Raw genomic sequence first — 14,803 nt, forward strand, 5'->3', positions numbered from 1 at the left:
AACATTTGAATAACTCTCTTCTATTTACTTTGAAATATACACTAGATTATTGTAAACTAAAGTCTAGTTATCTATCAAGCACTGGGTCTTATTTTTTCTATCAAACTCTATATTTGTACCCATTAATCAACTTCTCTTCATGTGGTTCTGATAGTTATTAAATAAAGTTATCATTGCTTGTCAGTTTCAAACTTAGTTATTAATATTAATAATTAATATTAATAATAAAACTCATATTAATAAATTTAAATAACTGGAGCCTAAGGGGATAAATCACTTACTGATCTTTCCCTGGGAGTTGTAACCAGTGGAGAAAGACAGAGAAAGTAAATGTAGGTCTCAGTTTTAACAGAGGATACGATGTAATTCCCAAATTTTAGAGCTCACTACTTAAGCCAGACCTTCCCTCTCTCTCGAGTAGATGTGAGTTCTGCCTGGAGACAGAGAGGCAAGAAAGAGCATGGGGCCCTCTGACTTCCCCCGCAGTGAGCATCAGAGGGTAGGTCAGTCCTGTCTCCATGTGGGAGTCTGACAGTGCCTGCCAGACTTTCCAGAATCTTCCTTTAGGGACATGGAGACAGATAGAAACCCTCTCAGTTTCCTAAAAGCAAACACAGTGAGAGAAAGCAATTATCCCTCCTTCCCTGTAACTACCTTCTCTAATATATAATATTTGTACATAGAAATATCTAAAAGCATGGACGTCAGTGAACACATTTTCTTCATATCAAAATTCCCTATAACAGTTAACAAAGGATGGTCTTGTAAGATATTTTTCAGGCATGAACTTTTTAGTTTATCTTTTTGACATACTCAATATTTAGCTTTTAAATATATGAATGAGTATAAATATAGGATTACATATGGTAAATTACTTTTAAAATTGTTAAATGCCTTAATTTTTTATTACTTATTTTTTATTGTACATATTTAAGGTACACAATGTGATGTTTCAATATACATATAGAGAGTGAGATAACGAAAAAGAAATGTCTTGAATATTTTTAATTATTTTGAAAGTAATCTAGATTTGCTTTCTCCATGATATGGAAAATACTAGAACTGAGGAAGTCCCAGGCCATTAGAATATAGATCTTCCTGGCTCTGACGCTAGGGCTACTCAAGTGTATCGAAATCACAAAAAGTTAAAGATGAAAGGGACCCTGAGGATGACCTCATTCAATCTCATTTTACAGATGAGTTAACTGGGAGATCATAATTGACATGGCCTCAGTCGCAGATGACCTTAGCAGTGGAATTAGGGTTAGAGCACAGGATCCTTGATTAGTCACTGATCCAGGTCAGCACTATGTGTGCGTGGTGTGCCAATATTTCAACATAGGATTATAAGGAAGTGATTTTAGCAGTTATAGATCTGAGTGTGCGCTCTAGTCCAATATGTACAGAATGGATACATGTACTTTTTCCCAAGTAACTACAATTTGTTAGTGACCATGTAGGGGACATAATTTGTTGAAGCTACTACGTCTGAAATGCCTTTATAAATTAATTGTAGTGTTTTGTATTGTGGTGAACTGCAATCAATATTTTATGAATCCATATTTTGTTAATATTTGGTCAGAAGAAAAAATATTTGATAAATCAATTTTCAACCAAATGAAATGTTTTTTAAAGTTCATTTCAGCCCCAGAGTGCTATAATTTTTGCATGAACTCTGTGAGTGAGTTTATTTTATGCCATCCTAGGTCAATATGTGTAAGATGACTTTGTTTTTCCTAATTTAAAACTATTTCTGAGTAACTAACAAATGTCTTTTGAAAGTAGGCCTCCTGAGGTAACAAGGTCTCTTGAAGAGTTCATCTTTTTTTTTTCTTATTTTGTTTAAAATCGCTAAATTAGTTTCTTTCAATTAAATATGTTGTTATATTAAATAAATCTATGCAATTCATTATCCTCAAGGGAAATGAAGCCTTTTCAGTGATATGGTCAAGCATTCCCATGAGTTTGCTTGAAAGCTTGTAATTTACAGTGAATGCATAGCTACTAATCCTTGCTTAGCTGAACACAATCTGATGGAAGAAAAGTAGGACAAAAAGATCAATAGGACATTTACATACCTCCTCATATAAGCTCCATGTAAATATAAGTGATTATAAAACTGTTGCTTCCTTCTTCACACAAGGTCTCAATTTCTAAAATATACTGCTAACCACTGTCTAGTCACAATGTGAACACTATTTTTCCAGGTAGAATAATATATAAATATTATAAATAGTTTAGGAAATAATGCCATGACATTGAACTATGAAACCAATTTTAAAATAATTATTCTCAACAGGTAAATACATCACTAAATTATGTTAAAAGAGAAAATTTTTAAACTTCTTTTTCTATAATATGTATAAGAATTATATTCTGTATTTTTGCACCTTATGACTTGCTGGAAAATAGATTACCATTTCAGAGCTGATTTATTACTGACAGGTCCACAAATGCTCGACTTGGTTTCGTCTTGTGGCTATGGAAATGAGTATGCCAATCCATATGGTAACTAATATGAATGTATGTTAAATCCATGGCTCATTCAAATTTTGTCATACAATAGTTTTCAATTAAAGAAAATTTACAATACATCACTAACATCCTTATTAACTTAGCTTTCTCTATAAAGGAAAGCAACAGTTGCTATTTTTCTTAATTTATTTAATTGAGCCATGAAGTACTATGTTTTTATAACACTATGTAGCAGTGTTACTTGTATTAGTTTGTTTCTAGTTTACGCCAACAAAAATGTAAATTCTCATAGTATTATTGTTATTACCACTAATGATTCAAATTATATTATGTATGTAGACTCTATGGGATTTATTATATCATAATAGAGTATGACCTTAAATGTTGCAATATAAAATTAGACATTGTTAATTTTGGTAAAATCAGTTTGAATAAATTGGATCATCTTTGTTTCTTAAAATATATTAATATAATGGCTCCCGATGGCTGTGAAAATTATCTCTAGGAAAACCAATGGACTTTGTTGGATTCAAACTTCAGTAGTCAAGATGAGCTGTCCCCAAGTTACAACTAGTTATGGTATTTTTGTTAACCTTTTCTTTACTAAAGCTGATGTATGAATGTTGGATCTAGATGACACTGAAAAGGCAGTAATTTTTTGTAGTATAACCATATTGCATTACAGAACTTTGAATAACAGTGGCCTGAATTTGCTTTCTTTTAGTTATAGCAGTCTCAGGAATCAGAATTAAAAGAACTCTAGGAAGCCTGGAGCGGTGGCTCATGCCTGTAATCCCCACACTTTGGGAGGCTGAGGCAGGCTGATCACTTGAGGTCAGGAGTTCCAGACCAGCCTGACCAACTTGGTGAAGCCCTGTCTCTACTAAAAAATCACAAAAATTAGCCAGGTGTGGTAGCGCGCACCTGTAATCCCAGCAATTTGGGAGGCGGAGGTGGGTGGATCACTTGAGGCTAGGAGTTCAAGACTGGCCTGGCCAACATGGTGAAACCCCATCACTAGGAAAAATACAAAAATTAGCTGGGCGTGGTGGTGTGCGCCTGTAATCCTAGCTATTCAGGAGACTGAGACAGGAGAATTGCTTGAGCCCGGAAGGTGGAGGTTTCAGTGAGCCAAGTTTGCACCATTGCACTCCACTCCAGCCCAGGAAAAAAAAGAAAAGAAAAGAAAAGAAAAGAAAAAACACTCTAGGAAATAGTAACAACATTTATTTCGTCTTACTTTTTGTTTATTATTAGCAAATCCCGTAATGCTGAAGACTTTTTACCTCTACAGGTTTGGGATGAAAATCTTGCGAAATCGGCAGAGGCTTGGGCCGCTACTTGCATTTGGGACCATGGACCTTCTTACTTACTGAGATTTTTGGGCCAAAATCTATCTGTACGCACTGGAAGGTAGGAAGTAGTTTCACTGATGCAGTTTATCCATATGGCTTTATTAATTATGGACTCTAGGAGGGAATTACATCAGTTTCAAATAATATCAACAAATACCTATTGAATGCTCACTATGTGTCAGGTACTAATGCTTGGTCTACGAATATTTTAGATGTCTTCCAGAATTATTTAATTGGGTTAAAGGGCCAGTTCCCCTTTTCACCCCTGGAACACCTTCCCTTAGCCTGGACTTTTCTTTGAGCTCACAGAATCTTAGAAAGGGTTAAGCCTGTGCTGTATCTTGCCCCCTCCATCTCAGGAAAAAGCTCCATGACTGTGCAGAGGTTGTGTGTGTGCATGTGTGTGCATATGTACATGCATGAAACTTTCCCATAGTTGCATATACCTGCATATACCTAAATGTATACAATAAAAATGTATGCATTTACATATATTTATACACGCACCTATACATGCAGGTATAGGCAGCTATGGGAAAAGCTATTCCAATTTGCTAGGATAATTTTTCTGCCACTGTGCAATGTCATTATCCAACATTTCAAAGACCCATCTCCCCCAAATAAGGAAGGAAAATCAACTGTGCTATTATTAAAACTAAGGGAATTCAAACTGAAGTGAAAAAAATGCACTGGGTTCTACTATTGTGACTACTTTTATACATCTAATTCTGAATTGCTTATAAATTTCTGATGGAGGAAGTTTTCGACATGGATTAAACAAGACATTGATGATTCCTGAAATTATTTGCATTTTCTTTGTGGAATGACCAGACACATGTTTAGACAAATAAAGAATCACTTACTCCAGCCCTGGCCATTTCCATGCTTGGCCCCACTTGGAGGAATAGAGGACCTGACTAGGTGGTGATGGTGATTGTGAGGGGTGGACGTGCTCTTGGATCTTCATGAATAATCTGTAAAAAGAATAATCAATTTACAGTGTAACATGAGTCCCTTATATATTACCACTGCTGCACTCTGATTTCTTTATTTTCTTGATATGCAGATATCGCTCTATTCTCCAGTTGGTCAAGCCATGGTATGATGAAGTGAAAGATTATGCTTTTCCATATCCCCAGGATTGCAACCCCAGATGTCCTATGAGATGTTTTGGTCCCATGTGCACACATTATACGCAGGTTATTTCAATGACCTTGTTCATTTTTGATTCATACTTTTAAAATATGCTAATACTATTTTGGTGGACATGCATTGTCTTAGCTCTGACGTCTGTAATAGTATATTGGTTTATTTTCACAGATGGTTTGGGCCACTTCCAATCGGATAGGATGTGCAATTCATACTTGCCAAAACATGAATGTTTGGGGATCTGTCTGGCGACGTGCAGTTTACTTGGTATGCAACTATGCCCCAAAGTAAGTACCAGTTTGGATTCTGTTTCCTGGATCCTTTAAAGATGGCAAATATCCCTAGGCTGATAGGTATCTGTGACAGGTAAGTGAGTAGGACTTAGCTATAATGGCCTCTAATCTTCAAATCCACTATCCTTCCAATATTTCTGAAAAAAGGATTAGCTGAAAGATTACTTTTCACAAAGACGGGGATTCTAGTCTAAAATTGTAGGCAAAGCAATTTGAAATGCTGGGGCTCGCTAAATTCTCCTTACCATAGGTTTTAATTATGGCAATTGTAAAATAAACACTGTACCACACAAGCTTTTAATAACTATATAAAATAAATGAAGAATCTTCCGTGATATTCTCATCTATCAGTACAAAAATGTTGGCTTACCTTTTTAGCAAAGCATTGGAAGTCAATTCCTTCTTCCTTCTCTTATTTTTTATATTTAAAAAATTCATAATTTAATCCTAGGGCATACATAAAATGGATTATGGAAATTTATCAAACATTATAAGATATAGCCATATTCGTGAACATTCTTTATGAGGATAAACATTTATCAGCATTTGGTAAAATGCCTCTTGATTACAATAACTCTTCGGATGATAAAATGTTCCAATATTTATACACAATTCTGTTCCCATTTGGAATAAATACCAAAATGTGCAAAGGATTTATGACATTGCTAGTGTCTTCCAAAGTAAGTCTCAAACAAAGATTTTCTCCAGCTATTCCAACATGGGGAGGGAATGAGAAAATGTTTCACAAATAACTGCATTACTCATTTATATGGTAGTATGCCAGTGGCAGTGTTTTTACAAAGTCAGAAAAATAGTGATTCTCCCTATGTTCCCCTCTTCATAATTATTAGAATAGGAAGATTCAGAAAGTAGACTGTGTCTACATTATTTTAAAAAGCATTAAAATTGTACATTTATATGAAAGTTTTAGTTTTACACGTTGTATTTTCCTATGAAACCTTTACCCTTTCTCCCTGACATAAATAGGCCAGTTGGTACCCAAATAGTCTAAGAGATTTTTGTTTCATTTATGTAACTATTCATTTTTGGCCCATAGTTATAATTTTCTAATGTTATCGGTGAGATGTATTATTGCTTTATAGGTCCAAGAGATTAAGATATTACATTAACATGCTACATTTCAGTTGTAATAAAGAACAATTTTTCTGAAAACTAAGTAATGAAGAAGGTTTTCAAGTCCTGATTGGTAGCTGAATAATTCTTCCAAACCTAATATGAAATTATGTCAAGTCTAACTGTTATTCAGTGGGAAAAAGAGAGAGGGAGAGAGAGAAAGAGAGAGAGAGAGATAGAGAAGAAGGAATTGAAGGAGGCAAAGAGATAAGTGAAAGAGAGAGAAAGAGAAAGAATTTAGTTAGAATAGCATAAAATGAAAGAATGAATAGTATAAATGTATAAATTGGCTGATTCACTGTTTTGAATATAATTATCCTCTATTCAATAAAATCGGACATTTATGTAAAAGTTTATAGTATAAAATATGTAATAATTTTACTTATAATACAATTTTATTTCCAAGTTTCTGTTTCTAAAAATATGTGCTTCAAAAATGTGTGAAAAACAAATCGACAAAAAAGATGAAATTAAGATAGCATTGGCTTGGCCCATATGCTTTTATAGCCTTTGGTAAATGCATAGAGGGAGGGCCGGGTGCAATGGCTCACTCTTATAATCCCAGCACTTTGGGAGGCCAAGGCGGGTGATCACCCGAGGTCAGGAGTTCGAGACCAGTCTGACCAACATGGTGAAACCCTTTCTCTACTAAAAATACAAAATTAGCTTGGTGTGGTGGTGTGTATCTGTAATCCCAGTTACTCAGGAGGCTGAGGCAGGAGAATTGCTTGACCCTGGGTGGTGGAGGTTGCAGTGAACTGAGATTGCACCATTGCACTCCAACCTGGGCAACAAGAGCAAAACTCTGTCTCAAAAAACAAAACAAAACAAAACAAACAAACAAAAAAAAACATAGAGGGAAATAAGATTATGAATGGTACAGGATTAGAATAAGAGAGCGAGCTACACTCATAAGATAATGCGTTCCTCTGGAACCTTTTTGAGCAAGCCTGTGATGGCATCAAAAGTATGCATGAGGAAGCTTATCCTTAGAGCATAGTGTAGAATAAATTTAATAGAGGTGGGCAGTCTTAAAATCCCATCTCGTTTTGTAATATGAATAAAAGTTTTTCATTTTAAAGATAGATTTTCCTGTATAGATTTTTTATAGATAAAAGTCTGAATTTTTAATGACTGGTTGATCAAGATATTTTCATGTCTTACAGACTTTATGAGTCACTGCTGGGTCTTAGTTGGGTCTTCAGGAAGATGAGGACCACTTGTTTTACGTTTTAGCCTCTTACCTATTGTTGTCTTATCTTCAACCCTGACTTTTTACCACCGATAAACAAATTTTCTCCCGACCATTCAATTGTCTTCACATTGCTGTCTATATTGCTATTTCTTAGTATTCTAGTTACTTATCACCACGCTACTGAAAACACATTTATTAACTTTTCCTTTATAATTAAAAGAGCAAAATAACAGTATGACGTTATGGCTGTTTAACACTGTAAAGTGGAGATTTTGGTTTATTGTTATGATAATGGTTATCAACACAGTGAAGGAAAAATATTGATAACACAAAGTAATTCAACTAGATAGGCTCAGTATTATCAAAAATCTAATAGCACTAATTTAAAACAATTAGTAGCTATGAATTTGCATATGAAATAAAACTTTTGAAATCATCTTTAATTGTTCCTGAGAGACATTATTCTCTTAATATGAGAATAATGGTATATTGGTTTATACCATTATACCATATATGAGGTTTTTCACGTCTCATTTTATGAAGATTGGGAATCTAAAATACTTTACAGCTTTAGAAGCAAATCTCCTTTTATTGATGATAATATATATTTTGTGTATATGATAACTTGTTACTCATTCCATTACTTTTAAGTCTCCTAGAAAATATTAGCTTCTTTTTTAAATCATCCTTAGATGAGCATTAGTATGAGTTTAAAAGGAGTAAGTTTAAGGGAATATGGCCTGAGTATGTGCTCCAGAAATCTGCTGTAGAAGGAGAGCGATTTGAGTGGAATAAGCCTGGTGTCCCAGGACTCTGTGTCATCAGGTGTTGCAGGGAGAAACTTCTTATCTGTAAATTAACATAGCATCAACAATACTCAGATTACATTTTAAAAGCAAGATATACAGAATAAGTTACTATTGAAATAAGAAATGATTATAACTTTCAGTGACTTTCTAAAGCAACTTCTCTAACAGATCATCACATGTTAATACATATGAACATATGGCTTAAGGACAATCTACTTGTAAAAAATGGATGGGTTGCATTAAGGCTATCTTTTTTCTTTCCCCCCCCCCCTTCTAGAGGCAACTGGATTGGAGAAGCACCATATAAAGTAGGGGTACCATGTTCATCTTGTCCTCCCAGTTATGGGGGATCTTGTACTGACAATCTGTGTTTTCCAGGAGTTACGTCAAACTACCTGTACTGGTTTAAATAAGCTTACCTTTTCCTCCAGGAAATATAATGATTTCTGGGAACATGGGCATGTGTGTGTATATATATATATATATTGAATTTTGCACATATTATACATATTTTGTGCTAATCTTGTTTTCCTTTTAGTATTCCTTTGTATAAATTAGTATTTGTCTAGCATGTTTGTTTAATCCTTTGAGATATTTGAAACATCAATTTCTATTTTCTGACCTCTAAGCCTAAATTAAGATATTGTATATGTAATGATGACATAGTTGATGCATCCAATCCTAAAATTTACATTCCAAAGGAATTATATCATTATGTTCCTAAGGAATAAGTATATATTTGACCTGTAAGTGTGTGTATGTATACATATACATATATATGTGTATGGATTTATATATGCACACAAACATATAATATGTGACGTTACACGTAGATAGTAATATGATTCAGTAGTCAACTTGAGGGAAATTTTTAAAAAACTATTTTCAGATATACATGAGGTGATGGGACTTCTTTAGCACCCATTTCTATAATACCCACAAAATGTTAATTTGTAAAATAACACTTAGTGATATCTGGAAATAATAATTTAATCAAGTAACGATGAATTTCATTCTGGAGATATTTTTTCTTATTTGAGTCTGCCAAAGGATAATGCCAACGTATATCTTATGTAAATTCTCAGATCATGCCTTCCACTTAGTCTCATTTTATTGAATCAGTCATCATGAGTTGAACGCTTACTACATGCAAGGCACTCTGCTAGTTATGTTCTGATAATGCAGAGATAATTAGACATGGTTCCTGCCCTCAAGAAGCTCACAAAATATTCCGGAAATAATGCTGACTGGTGATTTTGCTATAAAATTATTTTTGAAGGAAGCAGACACAGCAGTATTTACCTGTACGTGGAGCAAGTAATAAGCCATGCAGTGCAATATATACATAAGGCTTCTGCTTCTCATGGAAATTTAGTTACGGTGCTTGGAATGAGAAGGGGAAGGGAAGAATTAACAAGTGCCAAGATTTCTGGAGCAGATCGTAGAGCTGTGACTTTGGAAAAGAGAAAGTAAGACCGTCAGAAAACTAATGAAGTTCAAGAGAAATAAAATTCAGGGAACAGGTATGAAAAGTGTAATTGCACCTAACTACCAGATGGAGAGCTTCAGAATGGGCTATGCTTAGGGTCTAGTACATCTTGAGGCCTGTCAGCAGGAGGCGAAGGATTTCAGAAAGAGATGTGGAGGTGCTGAGGCCACCTCTATCTCTTTGTTGTTTAGCCTGTCATTGACTCAATCTATGTATCTTCTTGGGTCTTTGAGTATTGTACGAAAGATCCTTCGTGCACACCACACGCAGTCATGATTTTGTTAAAGTAGCCTTTTTCAGATGCTTTTCTAAGGGCTAGTTACCAACTTTATTTTTGTGTTTCTGTAGAAGAAACATTTTCAGTTCTTCGTTGAGTCTGATCATGGAAATCCATTCAAAGTCACTATGAAAATTTTCCTCATGTAATTTGGAAATGCAACATTTTCCTATCATGAAATCTCTTTCAGAGAGGAGAATACAACATATTGGTCCAGACATTTAACATATTGCACTTCAAGTACGTGTGTGTGTGTTTTATTCAGGTTGTGTAATGCTTCCATAGAATTACAGAACAATTAAATATGGTTAGTTCCAGAGTGCAAATAACAGAAGGAAGCTACTTGTTTAAAATTCCATACACATTTGCAGTTTCTTAGGTTGGATACTTTGAAAGATGACAGATCATTAAATCCATTCAATGGTGAAGAAATACACCATCTGGAGATTGAGTGTACTTCTTAACGAATGACTGGCCCAATTATTCTTATAAATTGAATATGGTGACCAAATGCTTTGATATCATACCACTCTGCCTCTGTGGGCACATATGCAGATGCTACTAAAGATAAATAATTTTGAGATTAAAATGGAGAATAGAAGTAATTACATTATTTAGGTCTTAATCCAACTTTTTTCTAATATATCTAGACAATTGTAGGGGAAGCTCATTCATTGGATATTTGCTTGATTTTATCTAGAAAGTTTTTCCTTCTTCGATTTTTCTATATTCATTCTACAGAAACAGCAATAAGTACTATTAAACAGAAGATGGCTACACTAAGTTCCAGTTTTGTTGCTGAATTGCTTCTGTGAGTTCACTTTTCAGTTATAAGGAAGAATAATATTTACTACATGTTTCACAGGAGTTCTTATGAAGGTAAAATTACCAGATTAATAAAAATTCATGAAAATTAAAATTTTCATTAATATTATGAAACGTTTATTTGAGATTAAATTAAATTTTTCACGAGCCCCTCTTTGGCAGGAACTCTGTTTAATCTTGTATTTATCCCAGCTTCTTAAATGGTGTAACATAATAAATGTTTAATAAATGCTTATATGAATGGATTTTTAGAATTAACTAAAAAGCCAAGAATGGCAACAATTTACAGAAATCCCATCTTTCCATGCTTAAGACAAAAATGTCTTAAATACAAAGTTTTGATTGTATCAAAAATCCAGATAAATCATCAAATATATCAGATTAAGACTAGGGTCTACACACTTAGGCAACAATCCTTTCTAAACCATGACAAGAACTACAAGTTTATTTATAATTTAACAACTCAGCTGAAAATATAACGGGTATATTTGTTATTCTAACTCTTTTTTTTAAAGTTAATAATATAAAGTGGCCATGTAAAATATTTTATTTTCCAGGCTAAAGCAAATGAAAGTTTGCTAGTATCAACACAGCCTGCCATATTTTTCACAGCATGCAACAATGGTGCTAAGATAACTATTTCTCACTGTAATTGCCAAAGGCAGAAAGGGTCTGGGTATAAGCTATTTCATAAGAGCAGCTTTAAATTGTCAGTATTAAGGTTTTCATGTGGAAAGGTATCACTAAAAAAAAAAAAAAAAAGTAATTGGCATACGTATTTCATAGCATCAATCCTCTCTATGGTGTTGATTTTTTTATATGACCAGTAGAAAAATTTTAATATTCCCACAATACAGGTTTTGGGGCTTCCATATCATCAAGAGGCTTAATTATAATTTTAGAATTAAACTGATGGATTTTATTATAGAATTATCTGTGAGTTGTGTAGGCACAGTCTTAATGTTTCTGGTTATGATAGATAAGTTTGCTCAAAAAATGTGGATGAAGTCATTATTGTTCTTACTGTTTTTGCTTCTGTTCAGTTGTCTAAGCATCATCCCTTCTGTGGCCCATCACCCAACAGAGTTGCCCTACAAATTTCATTTGGCAGCGCCATAACATTCATTTGAAAAGTTCATGGAAACATTCATTTGAAAGTTCCATGCAGCTTTAGCACAGAGTTGACCAAACACTAGGGCAAGTTCAGTTTACACAGAATATTTGAATTGAAACAATAGATATTTTTCTCATAATATGCACTTGTGTGAAACCAACTTATCTACGTAATGAAATCGAATACATATTTAAGCCAGTTTATTTGTTCTGTGTTGATGCCGTGCTTGTGAAATATATGCACAAGCTAAACACATAATTTGAATGGGACTATGAAGGAAAAATAATGCTTAGACTTTGGTGTAGGTTCTTCCTGTGTAGCCATATACCCAGGCTCTGCAGTATCAAAGGATGCCAATCTTGACATAGATGGAAGCCCTTACCTACCAAAGTGATTAGGGAGAATAAAGTTACATTTGTCTTAATGTCTAACATTATCTTTGCTTTTATGTTTCATAAAAATTTGTCATTATTTGTGTTGGTGAAACATATAATCACGTCCAATCATTGGGACACAAGCAAAATAATTTTTAAAATGATGTTATTGTTTAAATTTGACTTATGGGAGATCAGTAAAAAACTTAGAAGGTTTAACACTTCATTGATTAATGGTGCTGAAAACACATTACAATTATCACATATCCTTGCTATCAGTTTTGAAGTTTCTTAGCAATTAAAGTTTTTTTATTCAGTGTGAACTGTCAGTATCTGTTCTGGTGCTAAATATATGGTGCTAAATGAATTGTTAGTGTTGATGGCTTTAGTAATGCTCCTTTTATGCATTGTTAAAAGTGTTATCCATTCAATTCCTGATTCAGAAATATTAATAAAATCCTGTGTTAAATTAATCTTTACCAAAAATAGGCAAATTAACTCTTGTTTTAATTCAACAGTCAAAAATTATTTAGGTGTTACAGAATGTAAATATATTTCTTTGGGAGTTATTGATTTTCTTTTTTAAATTTTTTTATAGCTTGGCAATGTCCAAAGTCACATATCACCTAAACTGGTTAGATTGTCTACAACTAATAATGTTGCAGGCACTGGCGCCCTCTGGTGGTTTTGAGGACAAATTCTTAATGGCTGCTTGACTTACAGCAAAAGCCATTTCTGTTTCATAAAAATTTGTTGCGCGATATTAGAATTCTCATATATTTCCTAAATCTGACAGCACCTAAAAATGTTTGATAATATTAACATGTATCTAAGAGGAAAGGCGAGTTAATATATTCTGGCACCCACTTTCCTAATTAATAATGTTTTCCATGATTTTCCAGGTCTGAGGCACTTATTAAAATGCTCCTTTTTTTTTTTTTTTTTGAATTAGGTATTGCTAAAATATATTTTTAAATTTAGTTAGCTTTATAAATACAATTAGAATTACATTTAATTAACAGAATTATAACTGTCTCACTTTCAGAAGTGATCATTTGTTTTTATTTAGCACAGTTCATAAGATAAAAAACATATAGAAAAATAATCAATTTCATATATAAAAGGATTATTTCCCCACTTTTAATTATTGGCCTATAATTTGACAATGTTATTTGGTCATATTATTGAACTAATGTATTATTCCATTCAAAGTCCTTCTAGATTGAAAAATGTATGTAAAAGTTTAGGATTATATCATCTGTAACTAATATAGATAATACTCTCCTGTAAACCTTCAGTTTAGGTATATAATTGGGTGTATCTCTTTTGTGATCTGGGTGTAATCTCTTTTGTAATCTGTTTTGACAGATTTCTGAAATTATGTTAGCATGATCAAGTAAGATTTACCTTGAAGCACTTTCCAAATTGATATTTCCAAACTTATTTTAAAGCAGTAGAACCTTTTCTATGAACTAAATCCCATGCAAAACTCCAACTTGTAGCATACATAAAATGGACTTACTTGTTCCCTGCACCTTCTCCAGTGCCTAGGAATATTCTCTGAGCCCTAGGATTGATTCTACTACACAGAGCAACATTAATCTAAATGGTTTAGCTCCCTCTTTTTTCTCTAAGAACAATCAGCTAATGAAAAAAAAAAAATTTGAGGGCCTAAATGATTCCAATGGTTGTTTGAAATACTCAGTTCAGTTTGTATGTGTTAGCAGTCTTTTAGTTTGGAGGAGAATTAAATACTGTGCTAAACTGGTGCTTGGATACATACTGCAGCATCTGATGTTTTATTTGACAAACAGAATTTTGGTACCATAATATTTTGAGAATTAGAGATGATTGTGATGCATATATATAAACACTATTTTTTAAAAATATCTAAATATGTCTCATATATTTATATAATCCTCAAATATACTGTATCATTTTAGATATTTTTTTAAACAGATTAATTTGGAGTTGTATTCATTACCTAATGCTGTGGCAAAAACGGTGCTTCTGATGTTGTGATATAGTGTTGTGAGTGTGTACATATATAAAACCTGTGTAAACCTCTGTCCTTATGAACCATAACAAATGTAGCTTTTTAAACTCCATCGTATTACTTTTCTTTCAATAAAAGAGTATAATTAATTGTGTTGTTTTTGAAGTATATCTAATTGTTTTCTTTATTTTCATAATTTTAGAGTAGTATTTCATAATTTTAAATTTTCATAATTAGACACTAGATGAACTGGCCTGTTGGATGGACCATCTACCAGTTTTGATGAGAGATAATTCACTTTTCTAAAGCAACAATGAT

General features: G+C 33.3%; 1 protein-coding gene across 3 annotated transcripts in view; it reads left to right on the plus strand.

Moving 5' to 3' along the window:
- Nucleotides 1–14,632, plus strand: part of PI15 (peptidase inhibitor 15) — a 29,581-nt gene extending 14,949 nt beyond the window's left edge. For 2 of the 3 annotated variants that reach the window (XM_015145508.3, XM_015145509.3), the window contains exons 3-6: nt 3,770–3,888; nt 4,897–5,029; nt 5,151–5,266; nt 8,688–14,632. In XM_015145508.3, coding sequence (XP_015000994.1) covers nt 3,770–3,888; nt 4,897–5,029; nt 5,151–5,266; nt 8,688–8,823 — 504 coding nt within the window. In that variant the 3' untranslated portion in view covers nt 8,824–14,632. 3 annotated transcript variants of the gene reach the window in all.
- Nucleotides 14,633–14,803: the final 171 nt, after the last annotated feature.

The sequence above is a fragment of the Macaca mulatta genome, chromosome 8 (assembly GCF_049350105.2).
Source record: "Macaca mulatta isolate MMU2019108-1 chromosome 8, T2T-MMU8v2.0, whole genome shotgun sequence".
In the NCBI taxonomy this organism is placed as follows: Eukaryota; Metazoa; Chordata; class Mammalia; order Primates; family Cercopithecidae; genus Macaca; species Macaca mulatta.